Below are 21,020 nucleotides of genomic sequence, written 5' to 3' on the forward strand. Positions count from 1 at the left end.
AACACCCCTGGGTGTTTCTGTTCCCAATGCTTATCTAGATTTTGGTTTTTTTTGTTTAACAAGTCAGCATAGCAAAGCCTGACGAAACTTTTGCTCTTTCTAAAAATATTTACAAGGATGATAGCTCAGTCGTCCCCCTGGAATCAAGAGGGCATTACTCGGAAAGTGTTCCAAGTATACTAGACACATCTTTCAGCAAGGCCACACTGGGACCCAAGTGAATAAATTATTCTGTACTAGCAGTATAATTCCATTTTAGAAATCTGATTCAAAGCTGCTGCATAAAACATTTTCCCAACTACAGACTTTAAATAATATCACTGAATAGACTGGAATTGACATTTTAAATTTCAGAACTAAAGGCCTTAAGCTCCTCACATAAGTAACTACAAACATGGGAGACTATGAACTTCACCAGTTGTTTTCTGTCCTGGATCCTGGAACCAGCTGTGCAATCCACCAAAGAGACAGGTGGGATCCAATTTATATCCCCTATGACATTTATAAATAATTTAATTCAAGTACAAGTTCTCATAAACAACACAGAGCCCCCCGTTAGTACAACCACTGGAGATGTTAGTAGTAGTACTCTATAGCTACTACTCAGTTATCTTTCAATGTATATTCCAACTTTATTTCCTGAAATTCTTCAAAAGACACATTCAAATTACTGTTATTAATATTTCAAAAACTTATGAATTCCACAGCAGCATTTGAAGGCTGTGTGGAAGTATAAATTTCTGGTGCTTTGAAAAATCTTTAGCAACTTTCTTTAAGCAGTTATGGCCATTACAACAGCAACTTATGCCAAAGGCAAACGAAGACTGTTTGAACTCTGTGTCTGGTAGAAATGGAAGTATGATACACAAAGGAATTTCACGGAGACCACACACATACAACATTCAATAAAGATAGGAGAAGTTTGCTCTATACTCACTAGGTTTGCTCTACACTCACTTCAAGTAAGTAGTTAAACCACCACTCAGGGTTTAACTCCAATGTCAAATTCTGCTAAATACATTGGTTTCTTCTACATGTTCTAAATTGTACTTGAAAACATTACATTTACAGAGCTGAGCCTCTGGATATTATTTTCATTATACTCCACCTTTAAAACTTGAACTTGACCTTCAATAGTTATGTCCTTCAAAAGCTCACAAAATGACCGACATAGGTCAGCAGCATACATCTGAAATAAAACAAAAAAGAAGGTATTATACAATGCATTTTATATATTTGTATGTATTTCAAAACTCAATTTCTTAGGGTTTACATATGCCTAAAGACCCAGTTTCTCTTCAAAGATTGTATCTGCTAAAATGTTCATCATTCCAAACGAATTAAAATCTAATCTAAGCATTTTTGCGCATTTCTAACATTGCAGGACATTTAAACAATCAATCTCCAAGAATTTTCTAATAAAGAAGGTGTAACAACAAGGCATAATATCTTGTTCTACTCCTGCTAGCATGTATATTCCTGATTTTAATCTGGCAGGATAATAACAGTAAGTATTATTACCTAACAGAGGACCATTCAGATATCAAAACATAGGACCATTCAGATATCAAACTACTAAATCAATCCTCAAAGCATTCATTCTAAATAATAATATTTCTCAAGTGTGAGTGTCCACTGTGCACCATAAAGAACTAATATCAGAACAGTATGTTTGTATACACATATATGAATAAGAGTATAAATGTTTGTGTGTATGGTATGCTTCGAGGTGAGAGAAAAAACAGTTTGCCAGTAAGGAACTGAGGTGGTAATATGGACCCTTCTATAATGGTAACATACCTGCAAAAATTCAGATGAAGACAAGAAAATATAAGCATTGATGATCTTAAAGCAATTTTTGAGATTTTCTGAACTCAGCTCTGGAAAAAACAGAAATCACAATTCAGAACCTGATCACCAAACTGAAGTACAACCAAGATGATTTCCTTCTAAAAGTCTTTTCCTCTCACAGCTTGTAGTGCCAGATGCCAACAAAGAGAAAAAAGATCCAGTGCCAATCAGGCTCTCTCTCTCTGCAGAGACAATTATAGATGTGGGATGACAGCTCTCGTGCTCAAATGGAAGCACAAGAAATCCTACGATCTCAAAAGCCAGTGCTAACTAAAAACAAACAAAAGTCAGATTTTGGATGTAATACTGGGTTAAGAAGATATTAAAGACAGAATATACGAAACAGGTACTTTAGAGACTTGCAATTACAGGTAAACGGTCTCTCTCACAGAGTCAGTAAATGCTGAGCAGAGAGAATGAAATAAAGATTGCAGTTCTGCTCTTCTGACCCAGATACCATAGCAAATAGCATTGAGCTGACACATGCTGAGCTGTAGGGCATAGCTTGAGTACTTGAGTAAAGAGAGCATACCCGCCTAAGAGATAGATACACACAGAGATTGATATACAGCAGTAGCTTGAAGAGAGAAAAAAAGATATATCCTCAGGCACTACCTGTAAGACTGTTTAAGAAAAAAAAATAAATATCACTCTGAAACATGTATAAGCAGAACTCACAGCAAAATGAAAAGTTTCAAAGTTTCACATGGATGTTGATACTAGTGCAGAAAGTCCACATTGTATAAAAACACGGCAAAAGACCAAAAAACCTCAAAGAGATAAATTTCCTTAAAACCAGTTTGGGAGACAAACTATTCTTGGTAAAAGAATTGGACCTCAGCTCCATCACCTTTAAAATATCTAATAAAACCATCATGGAGAAGCAACAGGAAAATATTTTGACATGAATTTTAAATAAAATTCCTTTACCAGATGGAACAAGCACCTGGCTAAGACTTTATGTGTCTCCCATGGCTTAGATGAAAGTAGTCATATGAAAGTGTGGCTTATACCTAGTGATATTTATATGTAAAAACTTCTGCCAAAACTAGTTATCACCATGACCATGGCGGCTTTTCCATTATAACATCTGTATAGTTCTGGGGAGGTTCAGCAGATTTTCTTTTTTACTCCACCCATTAGGTATAACATTAATGTTCTTCCATTTGATATAGCCATAAGACAGCTTTGCATTCATGAGTATGCTTATATGTCAGTACCCAGGTCATATCTTGTAATCATTTATTATGATTATTTTCATCTCTTGACTTGAAAAGAGATCACCTATCAATCCTATATGCTCATCAAAAGATTCCAAGATACCTATGAGTTTAGCTTTAGTAGCATATTACTAGAGTTACACATTGCATTCTCCTTGCATTTGTGTGTTTCTGTTTACTGGATAGAATAATATTTTAAAGTTTCAGACACTGAAGCAAACAAACAAATTCTAAATAAATGGCCATATAAACAGGAAGTACTACTAGCTTTTCCATAACTTTCCAATCCATGATTCTGTGATAACCAATAAAAGGTAATAAAAGATGTGTAGCAAAAATTGCACTTCAGGTCAAAATGAAAACAGGTATGGCAGATGCAATGGACATGACAGAACCTCCATCACTCATTGGCAGCTCAATGTTTAGCAAAATTTTCTAGAAAGATCTCATGTTGAACTAACTACATTTAGAAGCTAATTATACAGTAAGTCTCTTGCCAGGATTTCCCGAATCAAATATATTTTTCTGAATTCATTAATGTGCTCCTTTGAGTTTTGTTTGGATCAGAGGAGTTAGTCCAGTTCCAGTAACCTGGTTTTTGCCAGTACCTTTATAAACACAGCACATGCACTTTACACTTGATGCTTCTCAGAACAGGTATGTCTAGATTATGACCATATTCCCAACCTGAAATTATATCAGATTCAACTGTCATTTTAACCAGCCTCAGTGCAGAAACACTTCCATCCTCAAACAATTAATGTATTTCTCCATTCCACATTATTCAGTACATTGCAAGAGATGTATTAAAGAGACTGTGCAATCACTCTGCAGGGCAATTACACTTCAACAGAGTTTAAACAGTAGCAGCAGTGCTGAACTGAAAACCAAATGTGACAATTATGCTGTGAATAATTATTGTACATCAGTGACAGCACCATAATCTTTGAAGGTTGGTAACTTATGCGAGTGAAATCAAGCCTTCATATCAAATGCAATATTCTGCTCCTGAAGGCAAATCTAATTGACTTGTCTAACTCCTTTGACATCCACTTCCAACAACAGCAGTATCCTGAAATGGATATAAAAAGATCTTTTCATAATGATAATTGTATCTGGAAGTGAACAACTACATATTATTTTCTGATTAATTAAAAAAGGAAAATAAAAACCACATATATAAATATCTTTCCTCCTCAAGTTCAAAAATCTCCCACATGAATTCTTCTTTCCCTGCCCTCCAGCTCTTCTACATCAATATTGACCTCTGACATATTTTCTGAATGACTTACACATGTATATAGAAGTTAAACACACCAGCACAGTAGTTACATTACCTGTATATTAAAGTAATTCCATTCAGTAAAAATAAATTCAGAAAACAAAGGCCAGAAGGTTAATATTCTTTACATTGTATTTTCAAGAACTAATTTTCTGGAGCATCTTGTTGCTAGTTCTCCCCCTACTCCAAAAGACATAAGTGTGGCAGTTACCTATTCAGAACTTCTCTTCACCTCATCTGTCCTTTAACTTTTACTCTGATGACTTCAGACTGAATTGAAAACCAGTCTTGGAGAGATTATAATTTTTGCCTTATCTCAGACACTTAAGACACACAAAACTTTGCAATTTTGACTTCTCATTTAAAACACCTTGTTCTGACAGCTACATCACCATGCTAAGAAGGACAGAAGAGCCTGACTTTAAGTGCTGGAAGTTTCAGCTGAATACTGCTGCTGGTGTACTAGAAAAACTGCTACAGGTTTAACTCTGAACAGTTATTTAATTAACTAGCACTGCTGATCATCAGTGATCAGTATGTTTTCTTTTGCAAGATGCTGCACCTTAAATGGTACTGTTGCACTTGATTTAAGTGAAGAATCTCTTTTTCAAGTGTCCTGAATGAAGCAGCTCCCTGATGGGTAGCAGATGGCAGTCTTGTACTGGTTTTCTAACTACCATGTTTTAAAATAAGGTTAGCACTAATCCAAAATTCCATCTCTATTTAAGCATCATAATACCATGGCTGTGTCATGTGGAGGCTGTGTAGTCAGATTCTTCTGATGTAAAGAGACAGAATTTGTAGGCAAAAGAGCATAGCAGAAAGCTTTCCACTTCCTGGGAAAATGCGCATAATTTTGCGGCAATCAAAATTTTTGACAAACATGACACTCAGAAAAACAGTTTTTCAGAAAAATACTCAGGAAGTGAAGTAGTACAGAAACCTATAGGACAAAATCACTCTGTGATTACACATCAGCTACTGTGTTTCACTCCCAGCCCTGATAAAAAAAAAGGTTGACATAAGCATGATTGAAGGCTCATCCTAAGGAAATTCTACCCAGCTTAACTGTACTACTTACTCTACCAGCACCATGCAGCTTTCTTTTTTCAGAATAAATAATTTCTCTTGAGAATGCATTTTTTTCCCAAAGGAGAGCATCACTGTTCTCCAGGACTCATTCATAAAACAAGGAAATCATTACAAGTGTAGAATATTCTAGACTACCTCCACCTTTTCTAAGAGTATGCCAGGGTTTTCATTTCTACTCATCTCTACTCTGAAAAGTATCAGGGGGGAAAATATCAGTAGCAAGCAAATGAGCCACAAATGCTGAGTACTTCTGAATTTAAGTCAAACGGATTAGCAGTGTGACAAATCATGAAAATCACAGCCATTCATGCAGGGCAGGCTTCCTGCAGCACATACCACCTGTGATTGACACAGAACAAGAAGGCAGAAGGGGAGGTGTGTAGTTATGGATGATCACAACAGTCATCAGGACTCAGCAGCCACCGAATTTTAGCGGTAGCTGTGGAGTACTTAACCATAAAGCCACTATTATTAAACAGAGCAGTTTTGTCATTCAAGATCTTGTATACAAGGGGAAGTAACAGAAGACATCACCATCCACCCACCTAGCATGACACAACTTTTCACTGACCAGTAGAAATAGAATAAAATATTAAGTCCTGAAAACAATTATCAATTAAAAAGCTAACTTCTGTAATTCTGTGAAAATGTTTCTCAAAAAAAATTGACCCATTTGCTGTATTAGTGGTGAAGCCTCAAAAACACTGCTAAAGATCTAAGCACAAACATACTAACATAAAATTAAACCACAGAATTTTTATAGTCCCTTTAATTATGAAGCAAAAGTACCTGAAATATCAGTATTTCCTAAGCATTGAATCCTATTTCTCATTACTGAGTTTATATTTTGCCAACAAACTGCTGTTTTTCATTTCAGTGCTTGATGCAAATGTTTATAGACATATTTAGGTAGTTTGAAAACATCCTATGTTGTTATTAACTGGATAAGGGAAAAGCTAATAACTTTATTCTTGTAACCAGAACAGGCAAGTATTCCATATAATCAATATCAATAACACTTGGCACATTTGATGTTCAATTTCAGAAACTTCTTAAAATAACCTTTGAAATTATAAACTTTCTCTGAAATTTGTCTTATGTTTCATGTACAGCAGCTCCAATATATTAAAAAAAGAAGGGTAAGTAGATCATAAATATTAAAAAATAGGAGAAAGTCAGACAAAAACCTATTCCTAAATTTCTGTTACATTCTGTTAAATTCTACAAGCTCCTTTAGTACTTGCAACCACGTGAGGATTGCTTAGTGCATGAACACAAGCAGCAAAAAAGAAACCCTGAAATTTTATTATTGAAAGACTTACCAAGAAGGGCAGACATATTCTGAAATATTCTCAGGAGTTCTGGAGTAAGACACGGACTATTCTCCAACGTCACTAACCTAAGAACAGATCAAGCAAAATATTTCAGATGATGTATGAGTAACATTGAGCCATCATTTTGACAGATGTAAATATTTTAACTTTGTGTATCCATCTATGTTATTAACAATGTGTAACAATTACCCTGAAGCATACTTCAAGCAGAGCAATAATCCCCACCTATATAGGCACAGGTCTTGCCAAGGTAGGAAAATAAAAAAAAAACATGACACTGTCTTTTTATAAAGACAACATAAGCTCTGAAATGCAACAGTGAGAATGTCTAAGTAGCCAGCCAGGGAACTTGGAGAAGGTGGGTAGAGAGGGATATTTACAGTGCAAGGACAACACATGTTGTGTTCTAAACCTCAAAGGAGACGTGACCTGTGATGGACCAGCTCACACGTTTACGTTTTTTTTTAAGTCTGAAATGAGGCATTATCTTAGACTGTTTATAACAATTTAAAATTACTGAGATTTGAAAACAGTAGTTCTAAATCAAGCTTGCATTTAAAGCCCCAGCAACAAATTCCATTTTCTCCTAGATCTTAGGCATTGGATTACCACATTTAAATAACATGTCTGGTTATGTGAAATATCTTAGTAGTTTTCCTGCTCTTGGTTGAAGAAGCCCTCAGAATCCTAACTGTCCCTGCCAGCTCTCCAGATTTCTCTGATGCTCAAAGGCATCTTAGAATATCATTCTTCTGCACAGGCATCAGAAGAGCAACCTCAAGATCAGTGTCATTAAGAAGATATAAAAGTTCTGAACTCATGCAGGTAAAAGGCCCCAGTTCTGTATTTTGAGACACTCTTGCACTTTTAGTGGTTGCCACCAGCATTATAAATCTCAGTTTTGCAGCATATATAGAACAGAGCATTAGTAGGTTAAGTATTTGTAATTGAAATGCTCATGTATAATTTAGATCAAAGGAATCACTCACTATTTCAAGACAAACCCTATGTATTCCTGTTCTTCAGAATTTGGTCCCCTCTTATATTCTCCCCTCGTACAGCATCAACACCAGAAACAAATAAATCAGGCTCATGGCAAGCTGAGCACAGTGTCACTTCTTGTTTTATGTTCGTTCAGTCACCAAACAGTCTGAGGTACAGAAAGTAACTTCTACATTTTATTCTTGTAATTATGACATCTCTTCCTGCAACCAGCTCTGACCCACTTGCTCACTGTCCTCCCCAAGTCAGGCACACCAAATTGTTAAATTAGCACACAATTATAGTGAGTCTAGATTTTTAGTCCTGCTACAGAGTGATATCTTCAGTATCAACTGCCTGAAAATGAATAATTGATGAAACACACCTAAAAATAGGTGAGTATATAAATTTCCTAACCTCCTGTCTTCTGAGAAAAGGTATGATATAGGTGGTGTCAAGGTAAGGTAACAAGAACATATCAAATTTAATATTCAAAGCTTTCTATAAGTTTCTTTTCTTCTGAGGACACAAAAATAAAGCAAACATTCTTACCACAGCTCTAAACCATCTTCCAAAAGATAGACATGTGGAGGCTGAGAAACATCTGTACTTAGCTGGATAACTGGAAGTAGAAAAGGGTAGAGATTCTTGCTGTCTGCTCCCAGTCCCTATAAAATAAGTAAGAAATGTAAAATACATCAAAAGCCTTAAACCAAGCATTTCAAAAATAGCATGGAAATGATCTACACTGCTGTTACATTCACATGTAAACATGCATTCAAAAAATCAAAAGTTGAACTTGCTTCCATTTCTTACAACAATAAAATAGCCTGATACTTCTAAGGTTCATGCTTCTCTCAACATGTCTTGAGAAGGTTTTTTTTTTTTTTTTGAAAACAATCCAGTAATCAATAGTCTGTAAGAAAAAAATTATAAAGAACACACATTCCTAAAAACATTCACTGTTCATTCTTTTTCTTGGAGAGGTCATGAGTTTAACAAATACCAAATGACAAAAAGCTGAATATTTTACAGGCCATGAAATAAATTACTCTTTGATTCTTTTCATTTGATATATTCTAATATTCAGGAGAAAGGTTTGTTTTTATAGCTACCCAGAGATTCACAGACTGATGACAGTGATTCACTTTTTAAATGATCCATGAGACTTTTGAACAATGAAGAGTAAATTGGGAACAACTGCCAATTACTGAACAGCACTACAAAATTTTATAATATTACTACTTAATAGAAGTGAGGCTAGTGGAACGCTGAGCTTGCATAATTCCTGTATTTTGATAATGGAAAATTCAAAATTATTTGATATTTCTAAGTCACAGCTTCTTTGTGTATTTATCTACTTACTTAAAAGAAAAATATTTTTCTACATATCTGTCTCATCTTTCTGTGTCTACCTACACCAAGAGATACACCTTTTGTAAAAAAAATATGAGTATTTTAGTCTCCACAGGGGACAGAAAGAAGAATTTTCAAAATTTGTTTGTGGTAAAAATCTATTTCCTCTTCATTTAAAGTCACGCCACTTTGGAAAGAACCTTTATTTCTCCTTTCATAATAATATTTGTTATTTCCCTTTCACTTTCTCTGCACTGTTAACCCCTACAATGCCATCCTTTTAAGTCATGCATTTCCACAAATTCAAGACTGTATATTAAGTCTGTTCCTGTACAGACACTGTCATAGGAGCAATTTTCTTGGTCTCTGCTAGTCCTACCACATTTTCTTTGAGATGCAGCAGGGGTTGGAGAAGGTAGTGTGGCATGTAGTCTGCATTAAAGAAGTAGCTAATACCACAGATTCTGCAGGTAATATAACCATGTGCTGTTTTATCATCAAGAAAAAACTGTAGGAAGTACTGACAATGTTTATGTGACTCAGATTCCCTTACCTGGACGAGATGGATTAGGGTGGTTAGAATGGCACATCGCAGCATGTTGTGCTCCTCACTCTGCTTCCAAAGGAGTGGTAAATACTGAACCAAACATCCCACATAAGGTCGTATCTGAAGTTCAGAACACAAACTGGTTTCTTAATATGTGAAACAAGACTAATAATTTATCCCAAGCATAGCTTCTGAAAAATACATGGTTTTGTCTCAGTAGAAACACAGAGTTTGCTTAAATCTTTCTAAAACACTGTATTCTTTACTCTGTGGCTTAAGTAACTTCTGACTGCAGAGTAGTTTGAAACAAACATATTACTTATGGTGATATCCGTGCATAGCAATCAAGCTTATGTAGTAAAATAGGACATAAAAAATATGTAAACCTTAATACACAGAGGTATTTTCATATTAACCCAACAAAAAACAAACAAATAACGAAAAAACCACAAACAAACAACTGAACAACCTCTGGAGTCAATGAGCCCTTGAGCAGGAGTTAGACTGTGTAACTTTCAGAGATTTGTCCTAGCCTGTATTATTTTCTATTATGGTCTTCAATACTAAAAGGTTAATCTATTTGTCTTTGAAGGTATTTAATTAGGAATTAACCTAAACATATTCAAGGGTTCTTTCTCAACTTGTTTTAATTCTGCTTCTCTAAACTGCAGGGAAATCTGCTGTCATGTTGACTTTCTCTACAAGGGACAATTATGAAAGCTTCATCCAGGTCTCAGACAGGATTACTTATAGAAAGACGAGATAAACTCAAAAACATGCATTATCTCTGTCCTTAATACAGTAATACTGAAAAAAAAAAAAAAAATCCAAGCCAAACCCACCACAACAAAACCTGAGACAAAAGGAGCCAACTACTCATTGTTTAATTCTGCAAAACCATCTTCAAATTCTTAATGTAAAAGCTGAAGCACATACTTTAACACTAAAGTACTGAGAATTCATAACGTGAATTTGAAATGTGTCGTGCAGTTAAGGAGAGTGTTGTAGAGACAACTCTGACCCCTATCACTATCAACAAGAAATTACAAATTTAACTGCACAATCCCTGTAAGTGCAAAGCATTTTTTTCCCAAAAATGCCTTTTTTAATATGTAAGATGGATTAAAATATTTGTTCAGATATGAGACAATTAGAATAAATCACAAATAAGAATAAAATTTAAAAAAATGCCACAAGGTGTAAAAATCCTTTGATACTCTAAAAGCCGATTCAACACAAAAAATGTATTACTGACAAAACTTAAGGACAGTTAGTTAACATTTTACACAAAAGATAAATGAGAATTGAAAAGAGGACCAAGTAATGCCAACAGTGCAGGCATCGCTGACAACAACAATCAGTCTATTAATTGATGATTTTCCTTCCACAACAAATCCTCCTCCATCTTCTTAGGACAAAGCTAAAACTGAAATATATATTAAAAAATACCTGCATATTGACTCTTTCAATCACACAGGACAGAACATGAAGAACATGCATTTTGGTGTCACATTGTGTTACTTCCTGAAGTAGCTGAAAGAGCAGTGTAAATATGGACTCCAAGTACTAAAAGAAAAATAAAGAACCACAGATTAGACCATCAAAAATACAACTGGTCACATGAACTGGTAATTTTTCTGTATGCTTAAAACTCTAAGACATCCATAAACTTTGAAAACACTTATAAAGTGTGCAAAATGTTACTCTTTCACTTGCAAAAATAGCACACTACCCAATCACTGACTAAGCAAGGTAAAAAAATTCTGATCTACCCCTACATAAGAGTTCAAACATCATCAGTTTGAACATATACCATTTTCACATTTTGATAAGTGTAAATGTGATTTCACAGGTAAAATAGGCTGTCTCTCCAGAAGGAGCACTCTGTTAAGAGTTTAACCAAAAGTAGTCTTCCAGCTTTTGGGCCAGTAGATAAAAGTTAAATATTGAAGGAAAAAAGACATCTGAGAAAATTCCAGTGTTTGCAGTCTAGATGCACTCTGCATTTTTTGTTTGCTTATTCTCAAGAGAATTGAAATTAACATGGAAGTCAAAATGAAATGAGGAAACACATCTGCTAAATTTGAGTGACCAAAATAAAACTTTGGCATACTTATCCTTTTTCACTGTTTACTAACTGACAACAGTAATGACTATGGTAAAGAACACAAATACAGGAGAACCAGAAAGCAGTGCCTTTTTAAGGCATTACTCTAACCACATACTTATATTTAATATTTTTAAGAAACAGCAGTTTGGAAAGTATTGCATGAAACAGGCATGCAGGAGAGCCACAGTGGTGTGGAGATGCATTTGTTAGATACTATTTTAATATTTTCTTATCATAAAGGAACTTACTATCTGGCAAGACCCAGTATAAAGAGTTCTAAACACACTGCTATGAAGTTGTAATAGCACAATACTAAAATGTATCTACACATTAGCAACATTAACAGCAGCAGTAGGAGTATATATTTGGGTCTGTGAAGACTGAACATAGAATACAAACATGCACACACATGAATTACTAAACAATGCAGTTCAAAATGAAATTGGAAAATATTTTTTCCTGCTTTTCTCTATGTATTTATCTACTCTTCAGAACATATAAATGCTCTTACCGGTAAGAACTGGTCAGTTCTGAACTCAAAGTCATCTACAGGTAAACAAACATTAAGGAAAAATAATACAGACTGAAGATAGATACCAAGACTCAAATGAGCAAATATTTCATGGATACTCAAAAAATATAACATTAAGAATTTGGTAGTAAGTTTAAAACTGATTGTTTTCCACTAACTCAAATTAAGAACTAATCAGTTTTGCAAATAAGGATATTTAACTTCAGTGTCGTAGCTGTCTCAATACGGACCTGAAAGACAGAAGTAAAGAAGCATCATGCACACATCCATTAAACATTTTGATTATCTACAGAGTACCTGACAATATCAAATCACTTGATGTTTTGGCAATTGAATCACTCTCTGTATTCCACCATCCTCTAAGAAATACAGTTAGTTCATTTTCATTTTAGTATCCTTTACATTTTATTGGTCATTGCTAAAGTGGTAGAAATTGAAAAAGCTACTCAGGCAAAACCTTCAAGGACAAGGAGTAATTAAACAAGAAGACAGTTATCTAGACTGTGATAAAAACTCTTGCAATACAGGAGGAGTTTTACTTGGAATTATCTCACGGCTTCCTGTCAACCAAGAAGCACAGAATCAAATAATCACAAGTTAGGCTGTTCTTCCTGTGGATGCTTACAAATGCCTTAGAAAGCATTAAATAAAAACAGCTGACACAGAAACACACCCTGCTCTGCTAAAGCTGTCTGGAATCACAGAAATTACTGTTATGACTGGCAATTGCTAATTAATGTGTACCTACGAAAGTAGCAAAGATTTTTTTTGTTTGTTTGTTTGGGTTTTTTGTGGGCTGGTAGCCCAGTTTATTTAAAAACAAAACAAAACAAAAATAGCAAAACCAGCATCTGAACTTCATCTCACCTGCTGGTAAACTGAAGTTGTAGCTTAAAACTACAGATTTGTACTTAAGTAGTTTAGCAATCAATGCCACTTATCATATCCTGTTAGCAGGTAACTTTAATGCCTCAATAACCACAGAATCACAAAATTATTATGGATGTAAAAGACCTTTAAGATCATCTAGTGCAACCACAAAACCAGCACCACCACCACTAAACCATGTCCCCAACTGCCATACCCACATATTATTGAACATTTCCAGGTGACTCCACCTGTTCCAATGCTTGACAACTCCTTCAGTGAAGACATTTTTCCTAATGTCCAACCTGAACCTCATTTGCTGCAGCTTGAGGCCAATTCTTGTCCTGTCACTGGCTGCCTGGGAGAAGAGACTGACCCCCACCTGGCCACAGCCTCCTTTCCAGCACTTGTAGGCAGTGATAAGGTCATCTCTGAGCCTCCTTTTCTCCAGGATAAACACCCCCAGCTCCCTCAGCTGCTCCTCACAGGACTCGTGCTCCAGACCCTGCCCCAGCCCCACTGCCCTTCTCTGCACTCTCTCCAGCTCCTCAGTGTCTTTCCTGCAGTGAGGGCCCAGCCCTGGACACAGCACTGGAGCTGTGGCCTCACCAGTGCCCAGCACAGGGGACAATCCCTGCCCTGGCCCTGCTGGCCACACCATTGCTGATCCAGGCCAGGATGCCATTGGCCTTCTTGGCCACCTGGGCACTGCTGGCTCATGTTCAGCCGCTGTCAGCAGCACCCCCAGGTCCTTTCAGCCACTCTGTCCCAGCCTGTGGAGCTGCCTGGGGTTGTTGTGACCCAAGGGCAGGACCCAGCACTGGGCCTTGCTGAACCTCACACCATTGGCCTCAGCCATGATCCAGCCTGCCCAGATCCCTCTGCAGAGCCTTCCTGCCCTCCAGCAGATCAGCACTCCCACCCAGCTTGGCGTGAGCTGCAAACTCACTTGATCAATGCCCTATAGTAAAGGGACTAGTCACAGAATAATTCAGCTCTATCTACACAAAGTATCCATTAGTTTATAAATCACTGTAAGACATGTCATAATTTTGTTCCTATAAAAACCAGATTGTTGCTCTTGGAATTCATTTTCCCACCAAAGTCACCACTTATTGAACATCTTCAGGCCTCATTTAATGTCTTTGATATTATTGTTCAGTATCTCCACAATTAAACATCACCACATCTTCCCAATGGTTTACCTTCTGCAATTCACAACAGACTTTAGGGCATGACATTATGAAATTCTCAATCAAGTGCACAAAGTGAGGCATTTCTGTTTCATCTGTGGTTACAACAAATGTGTAGTCCAAAAGATTTGTAATTTATGCTTACCACTAAGTCACGGTCTTGAAGCAAGTTACAAATTGCTTCATATAAAACAGGTCTCAGGTCTGATTTGAATTTTACAGAAACCCACTGTCCAATCAGCCATATTACTCGTCGGCGTATTGGTTTATACCTTTAAAAGTAGGAGGAAAAAAATTGCACTATTAACTCATTACAAAAGTTGTTATAGAATATTTTGATGAAAAAGAAATACAAGAATCATGACAAAAATGCTATTGCCAAAAACAATGAAAATACTTCAGATATTCAAGATCAACTTCAGTGCAAAACTGAACTTTCCATTAAAATACCCAAGAAGGCTCAAGAAAAACCAGCTTAGTCTGAAAAAGATCATTTTCATCCTAAATGACTGGATCTTCAATGTCTCCCTAGGGACACAGATCATTCTGCACGCAGCACACCAATTAAAAAAATAAACATAAATGTTACACTTATTACTGCAAACATGGTATCTACTGCTTTCACTATAGCTCCCAGCAACTCCCTTGATATTCTGTTTATGCTCAAAAATTTTAAATCACAGCCAATTTAAAAATGCAAACTTAAGGACTGCACTACAGCAACTGTCAGAGTAGTTCATTTCATCAGTCTAAAACTATTCTAAGAACAGACATTACCTAATCTTGCACTAGTGCCACGACAAGGGCACAAATCAAAGAGCTTTAGAGTTGATGGGAAGAACAAACTAGAACAATGATTGAGAAAAGCATTTCACAGAGCTGCTATTTTTCTCCACTGATCAAATAACTCAGTTTACATGTTTAACACTTACAGGTGTATAAAGAACGATGAACAATATTTAGAGAATTTTAACTAATATATTATCATAAATGTGTTTTTCATTTGAAAAATTACTGCCTTGTAAGCCATCAAGAAGCCATTTAAACTGAAGTTATTGAGATTTCTGTACATTTAGTAAATGTTTTATTAAACATTCCCATAACTATAAGACTATAAACAAAGAATATCTTCAGAGAACATGAAAGTTGTGGACATGGCATAAAGCAATTCATTAAACTGGAACACATATCTAATGAGGAGTAATAGTCCAGTGTTGCTTGATGTTTACTGAGTGGCAGTGAAGCATAAATAACACATGCTGAAGCATGACTTACACAAAACACTGCCATATTAATGCACCCTTCATTTTTGTGATGATAGAACTTTTTTAACTTAGAAGGCCTGTATCTAACAACTGCTCTTGTAAACATCAAAGTACTTAAAAAACTAAGTGATTTTATTGAGCATGGAGTTGCATAGTTTCCAAACCACTATCACATTAAGAAAAGTTTTAAATTACAGGAGGTAAGTACATAACTGTGTGCTGACAGCAAAGATTTTCAGGTCTGGTGGTATCTATTGTTCAATACGTGTATCCTACCTCTGCATCTCTATATTATTTCTCTCTCTCTCTCCATGGTAGAGAAAATACAGCATGTTTTTGAGATTTTTTTGGGGTAGGTGAACGTTTCGGTTTTGTCTGGGTTGAGTTTTTTTGTTTGGGTTTTTTTGTGGGTTTGTTTTTTAATACTGAAGTTTCTCATAGGTGCTCATTTTTAAGGTCCTACTTTTTCTACATTCACTATTTCCGGGAAAAGCTTAGCTTTTTTTTTTTAGCTTTTTTTCAGTACAAAAAGAGCACACAGTGACTGAGCATAGGTCCACCACTAAGCCTGGTGGACCTAAGCTCACATAGGAAAAGTGACCATATTCCAAAATAAGACAACCTCTGCTGCATTAGTCATAGGACAGTACCTTTAAGCAGACTGGACTGCATCAGGTTGTCCAAGTCAAAAGTACTTTACTTTCTCCCTCAGGAGGAAATGTTGCTTTACAAATGACTAATTGCAACAAAAAAATGTATTCAGTAAATACTTTCATGTTATGGAAAAGTTTCTCATTAATCAGTACAAAGCTAAGCATCATGGCAAGTGATAAATTTGGCAGTGCACTGTTTCTAAAAATCTTTTCAAACTTTTTTTATTAATTCCATATTTCTTTTATTACTGTGGTCATGGTTGATGGGCTTACTATCAAGAGGTAATGAAACATTCAGGCAAAACAAAACACTGCAAACTTCACGCTCGCTGCTGATAACACTGATAGGTTTGTGTTTCCAAACAACAACCAGTTCTGAACAAGCATACTAGTAATACAGGACATTCTGTGGGACAGCAGGGAATACCCTCCAACCCACTTTATCTGAACTGCATACATATTCCCAAAGCTGCTGTTAAAGCAGTACTCCATTCAAGCCACTAACACTGCCTTCCCTTATTGCCGTCTCCTATGGCGGTCTCCTATGATGAAGGCAGTAAAAGCAGTTAAAGTAAAAAGGGCTTCAAAATTCCAGACAACTTCTATTGCAAGCTTCTGTCCCCACAAGAACTTCATCCTGGGATATTACCAATGCCAACCAAATGGTTACATCAGTCTCCCTGACTGTAATACAACTGTATCAACAATACATAACTTGTCAGTTTTACTTATACTATACAGGTGAATAGCATAAAAATGCCATAGCCAGCATGGGCTTCTAAGATCATGGCAGCTTTACTTAGAGACTGCTGCTGGAGGAGCACAACAGCAAATTGTCTTACACAAGATCTCCCATTTTTTCCTGCTCTTCTAACATTCAGCCTAATGATTAGAGTACTTGGCAACTTGCAAATAGTAAGTAAAATCTTAGTAAGGAACCCAGCCTAATGAGAAGAATTAGGAGACAACAAGATAACAATTGCGGCAATCATTCTTTGACAATAACATAAGGGTATACATCCAAAAATAATTAATTTTTTCAAAGTTTATTGTAGTGGAAAAAAGCATTTTAATATTTTAAGTTCCACTCTACAGGAAATTGAACTCCCTGTGTAAGTAGAGCATTTGGAAATAAAGAGCTGACTAGCAACCCATTATGAAAATAATTTACAATTTATAGTAGTTCCTAAGGGTATAAGGAAACAAATTAGTTTACGTTTCACATAAAAATTGCGACTGGTAAGATGAATTGCAAATGCAGAAGAAAAACATAGTCTTCAAAGGACATCTGGGTCACTGCTGATGACTGTGTTGAGAAAAATAGGACATACTTATTTAGCGTCAGTGGCTGATTTGAACTTGTCTGTTAAGGATTAGCATGCACAATAGTGGCCACTGTCCTTCCCCTGGGAATGAGCTTGAGGGAAAGGGAGGACCAGTGTCTTCCAGACAGTTACAAAGCGCAACAGCTCAGTCTGTACTGAGATGCCAAAAACAATCTTTCAAAATACCCCACGATATCCACTGAACAATAGGAGGTACTCGTGTGAAGGCCATCCAAGTGAGGGTGACCTTAGTGAGGAGGAAACACCACAGCAGACGGACTGTATAAAACTCTTCATGTAGAAGAAGGTGCAATAATCCACACTTGACAACACAACCCAAACCCTTATTTCCCCTCTTTATTGCAGCAAAATTAACTGAACAGAATTACAGAGGGCTTGTATTTAAACTTAAAGAAAAGAACAAATCACTATCTTGGCTAAACTACCGTTTTTCAGGGATGACTTCTACAGACTTCAGTTGGACTTTGCTGCCTAGAGGACTCCAGGGTCTCTGGAGGTCTAAATATCTTCTTTTAAATGAGCAAAGGTGGTTATCCTGAGAAGGTTTAGTCAACTCTAATGTATGCAAGAAGACAGACAATGTACATCTACAGAACCCTGAAGTATTCACCTCATAGTAATTTAAATGTGAACTGTCAAGAACACTGTCACTTCTGTGACTGCTGTTAAGTTATCTGTAAGCATTTCATACCTCTCCTCATTTAGTGGGTATGTTTTAAGGTTGAGTATTTTTCAGCTCAGCAATTATTAGGTATTATATCTTATCAGATTTGTATAAACAGTTTGTATTTAAATTATGAAGGCATAAGAAATTCAAGTGTTTACCTGTCATGAGAAACCTGTAGTTCTGCTAATAGCTGATTTTTAAACCATTGATCAAAATCCACACTATCAAACAGTTCATAAGCAGCCAGTCCAACCGCATTATACACTGGGGAAAAACAATAGATATGCTTATAATTTACTTCAATGTTAACTTTGTAATATTAAATAATCAGATTAATTTAATATTCAAACCAGTTTTTGGTAACCTGGACATAATAAAGAAAACAAAACTAAAGCATATCTTTGTTTAGAAAGTTTTATCATATCATAGTGAAAGGAGCTCTGGTGCAAATTATTAGTAAAAGAAAGATACTATAGAAGGTTACATTCTTAAAAAAAAAGCTAGAAGCCAAAACAACAAGGATCTTATTCTATCCTTGAGGATGGTTCCATAAGAAACAATTCTTTTCTTTTGCCATAAAATCTCCTCACTTGTAAAATTGTCAGAGTACCTCCATGAAAACACTGAAGGTCATTTACCTGGCACAGCAGAAAGAACAGGACAGTAAAGGAGATTGCTTGTTGCAGAAAAAAAAGCCAAAAAGTAGTAGTATTACATAAATATTTTCAAAAGTGAAGGCCAACATCAATGAAAGGAGAATTAGGATTTAGGTCCCACTTTCCAAATGACTTTAAAAAAATCTTGCAAATTCTTCATGCAATTTTTAAGTAAAACACATACACAAAAGTGGCTCTGTTACTTCAAAGATAAAGTAAAGCTTAATTTACCAGCATCTTTAATCAGTATAGCATTGGTATTTTCCACATTGGTAGATCCTACAAGCCAAAGTTAAAATAAATAAAAAAGTGTCATTAAAACAAGGAATGCAAGCAACTTTGCACTTAAATGCTTTAAGAAAGGAAGACATGCATTAAGACTGCTTTCACTGCTTTTATTCAATTTACAAGTTCAGTCATTTCAGTTTTGATACTTTGTTCAGTGACTATATCAAAATCAAACCTCTGCTTTCACACCCCTTTTCTGACTTACTTCTTACTTACTTCTTACTTACATTTAATAACAATGTACACATAAGTCAGAAGCAAGTATTTTAAATTAAAAGACTCAAAACCTGCAAATTGCAGACAACTGTTAACTACATAGTACTACATCCAAAAGGGTCCTAGACCTAGTTCCCTGATTTTTTATATATGTGTGCCTAAAAGTGAGTATTTTCTGAAGTCATCCCAAAACCTACGTACACAAAGTTATCAACACAAAGTTTATGAATGGATTTTGTGAAGTCAGAAACCACTCTCAGAAAATGAGTATTTATTTTATTTTAATAGAATATAATGATCCTTTCTGATAAGCTCAAATACAAAATATTGTAACTCAACTAAGACAGCTGGGGGAAACAAACTGAGCTGAACTGACAGGGGGAAAAAAAGCCACTCCCATTTATCATCTTTCCTGGCCATTACAGAACTTAGTCCGGGGGCAAAGAATCACAAGGTAATACAAAGAAAGTATTAATCACTCCTCAACCTATGAATAATTCAGTCTTCATACAGAAAACCTATAAATTTTTAAAGCAGATCCTTCAGATTTGGAAAGTCATCTAGACTCTACAAAATGACAGCATAACTTAAACTTTTTCTTTTAAATTTTTTTCTTCCTCCAAGATTTTGGCAGGAACACAGCATGCACTGCCTTGCAACATTTGAACAGGAAGTTCCCAGCTAAAAACAGCCCAAAGAATTCATTATGCTTGGGAGTGGACCACTACCTGAAACCTCATAAAATTAGAAATGCCACAACATTTGTCTATCATCTAGAATAGTTACAATAAAAACCAAAGACCCTTTGGGACTTCCACCTCCTAGATACACAATGCATTCCATTATGGTAGGTTCAGAAATTTAGAATATTAACATGTCCTTTCAAAAATACAGAGAGAACACGCCTTATAAAATTAGATGTTACAAGGTCAAATTGTTTAATAGTTGACTAGAGTATGTTATTAATGTAAGCAATTCTACATTTTATACTTCCCTTATTTTTTTCAATAACTTACCTTGTAGACTACGAACCATTTCTAAAAGCACTGGGGTAAGAGTCTGATTATATTCATGAAAAATATCAATAAAAAGGACTTCCGTGCATGGCTGAAAAATTAAAAATCTGGTTAGAATCTATCAAAATAAATGCAAGTAAAATACATTTCATGCTAAAATTTTAAGTGCTGAATACTTCGCACTGAAAGTCACAATTTAGAACACCAATATATAGTAGCAAAATTAATATTGTAAGAAATACCACTCTTTCTACTATACATTTTGCTTAACTCTAGCAAGAGTTTGATGGCTGCATCTGTATCAACCAGTTCTGTGGCAGAACAATGAATCTGTGGAGGGAAACAGCTGGTGCTGTGCCACCAGTGACCACACCGCAGGTACGTCACAGGTTGTTTGTGTATTGGCTTACTGGCTCTAGGTCATGGATTTGGACTGAACACCATTTTACAACCATAACATACTGTATGCACCACGCTGGGTTTTTTAGTTTTAAAATAAAAGTAATCCAGCAAATAAATGTTGAGAACTCTCTGCAATGCAGTTACAA

At 35.8% G+C, this 21,020-nt stretch overlaps 1 protein-coding gene across 2 annotated transcripts in view; it reads right to left on the reverse strand.

The window, feature by feature from the left end:
* The window catches only part of IPO11 (importin 11), a 75,388-nt gene that overhangs the window by 31,577 nt on the left and 22,791 nt on the right, over nucleotides 1–21,020 (reverse strand). For both annotated transcript variants that reach the window (XM_041470762.1, XM_041470761.1), the window contains 12 exons: nucleotides 20,473–20,563; nucleotides 19,184–19,231; nucleotides 18,455–18,560; nucleotides 14,511–14,637; nucleotides 12,502–12,535; nucleotides 12,285–12,325; nucleotides 11,113–11,229; nucleotides 9,670–9,783; nucleotides 8,313–8,428; nucleotides 6,768–6,844; nucleotides 1,801–1,880; nucleotides 1,109–1,189 (listed from right to left, as the gene is read on the reverse strand). In XM_041470762.1, the coding sequence (XP_041326696.1) occupies nucleotides 1,109–1,189; nucleotides 1,801–1,880; nucleotides 6,768–6,844; nucleotides 8,313–8,428; nucleotides 9,670–9,783; nucleotides 11,113–11,229; nucleotides 12,285–12,325; nucleotides 12,502–12,535; nucleotides 14,511–14,637; nucleotides 18,455–18,560; nucleotides 19,184–19,231; nucleotides 20,473–20,563 (1,032 nt within the window). The remainder of the gene's footprint in view (nucleotides 1–1,108; nucleotides 1,190–1,800; nucleotides 1,881–6,767; nucleotides 6,845–8,312; nucleotides 8,429–9,669; nucleotides 9,784–11,112; nucleotides 11,230–12,284; nucleotides 12,326–12,501; nucleotides 12,536–14,510; nucleotides 14,638–18,454; nucleotides 18,561–19,183; nucleotides 19,232–20,472; nucleotides 20,564–21,020) is intronic.

The sequence above is a fragment of the Pyrgilauda ruficollis genome, unplaced genomic scaffold (genome assembly GCF_017590135.1).
Source record: "Pyrgilauda ruficollis isolate IOZ18807 unplaced genomic scaffold, ASM1759013v1 scaffold25, whole genome shotgun sequence".
Classification (NCBI taxonomy): Eukaryota; Metazoa; Chordata; class Aves; order Passeriformes; family Passeridae; genus Pyrgilauda; species Pyrgilauda ruficollis.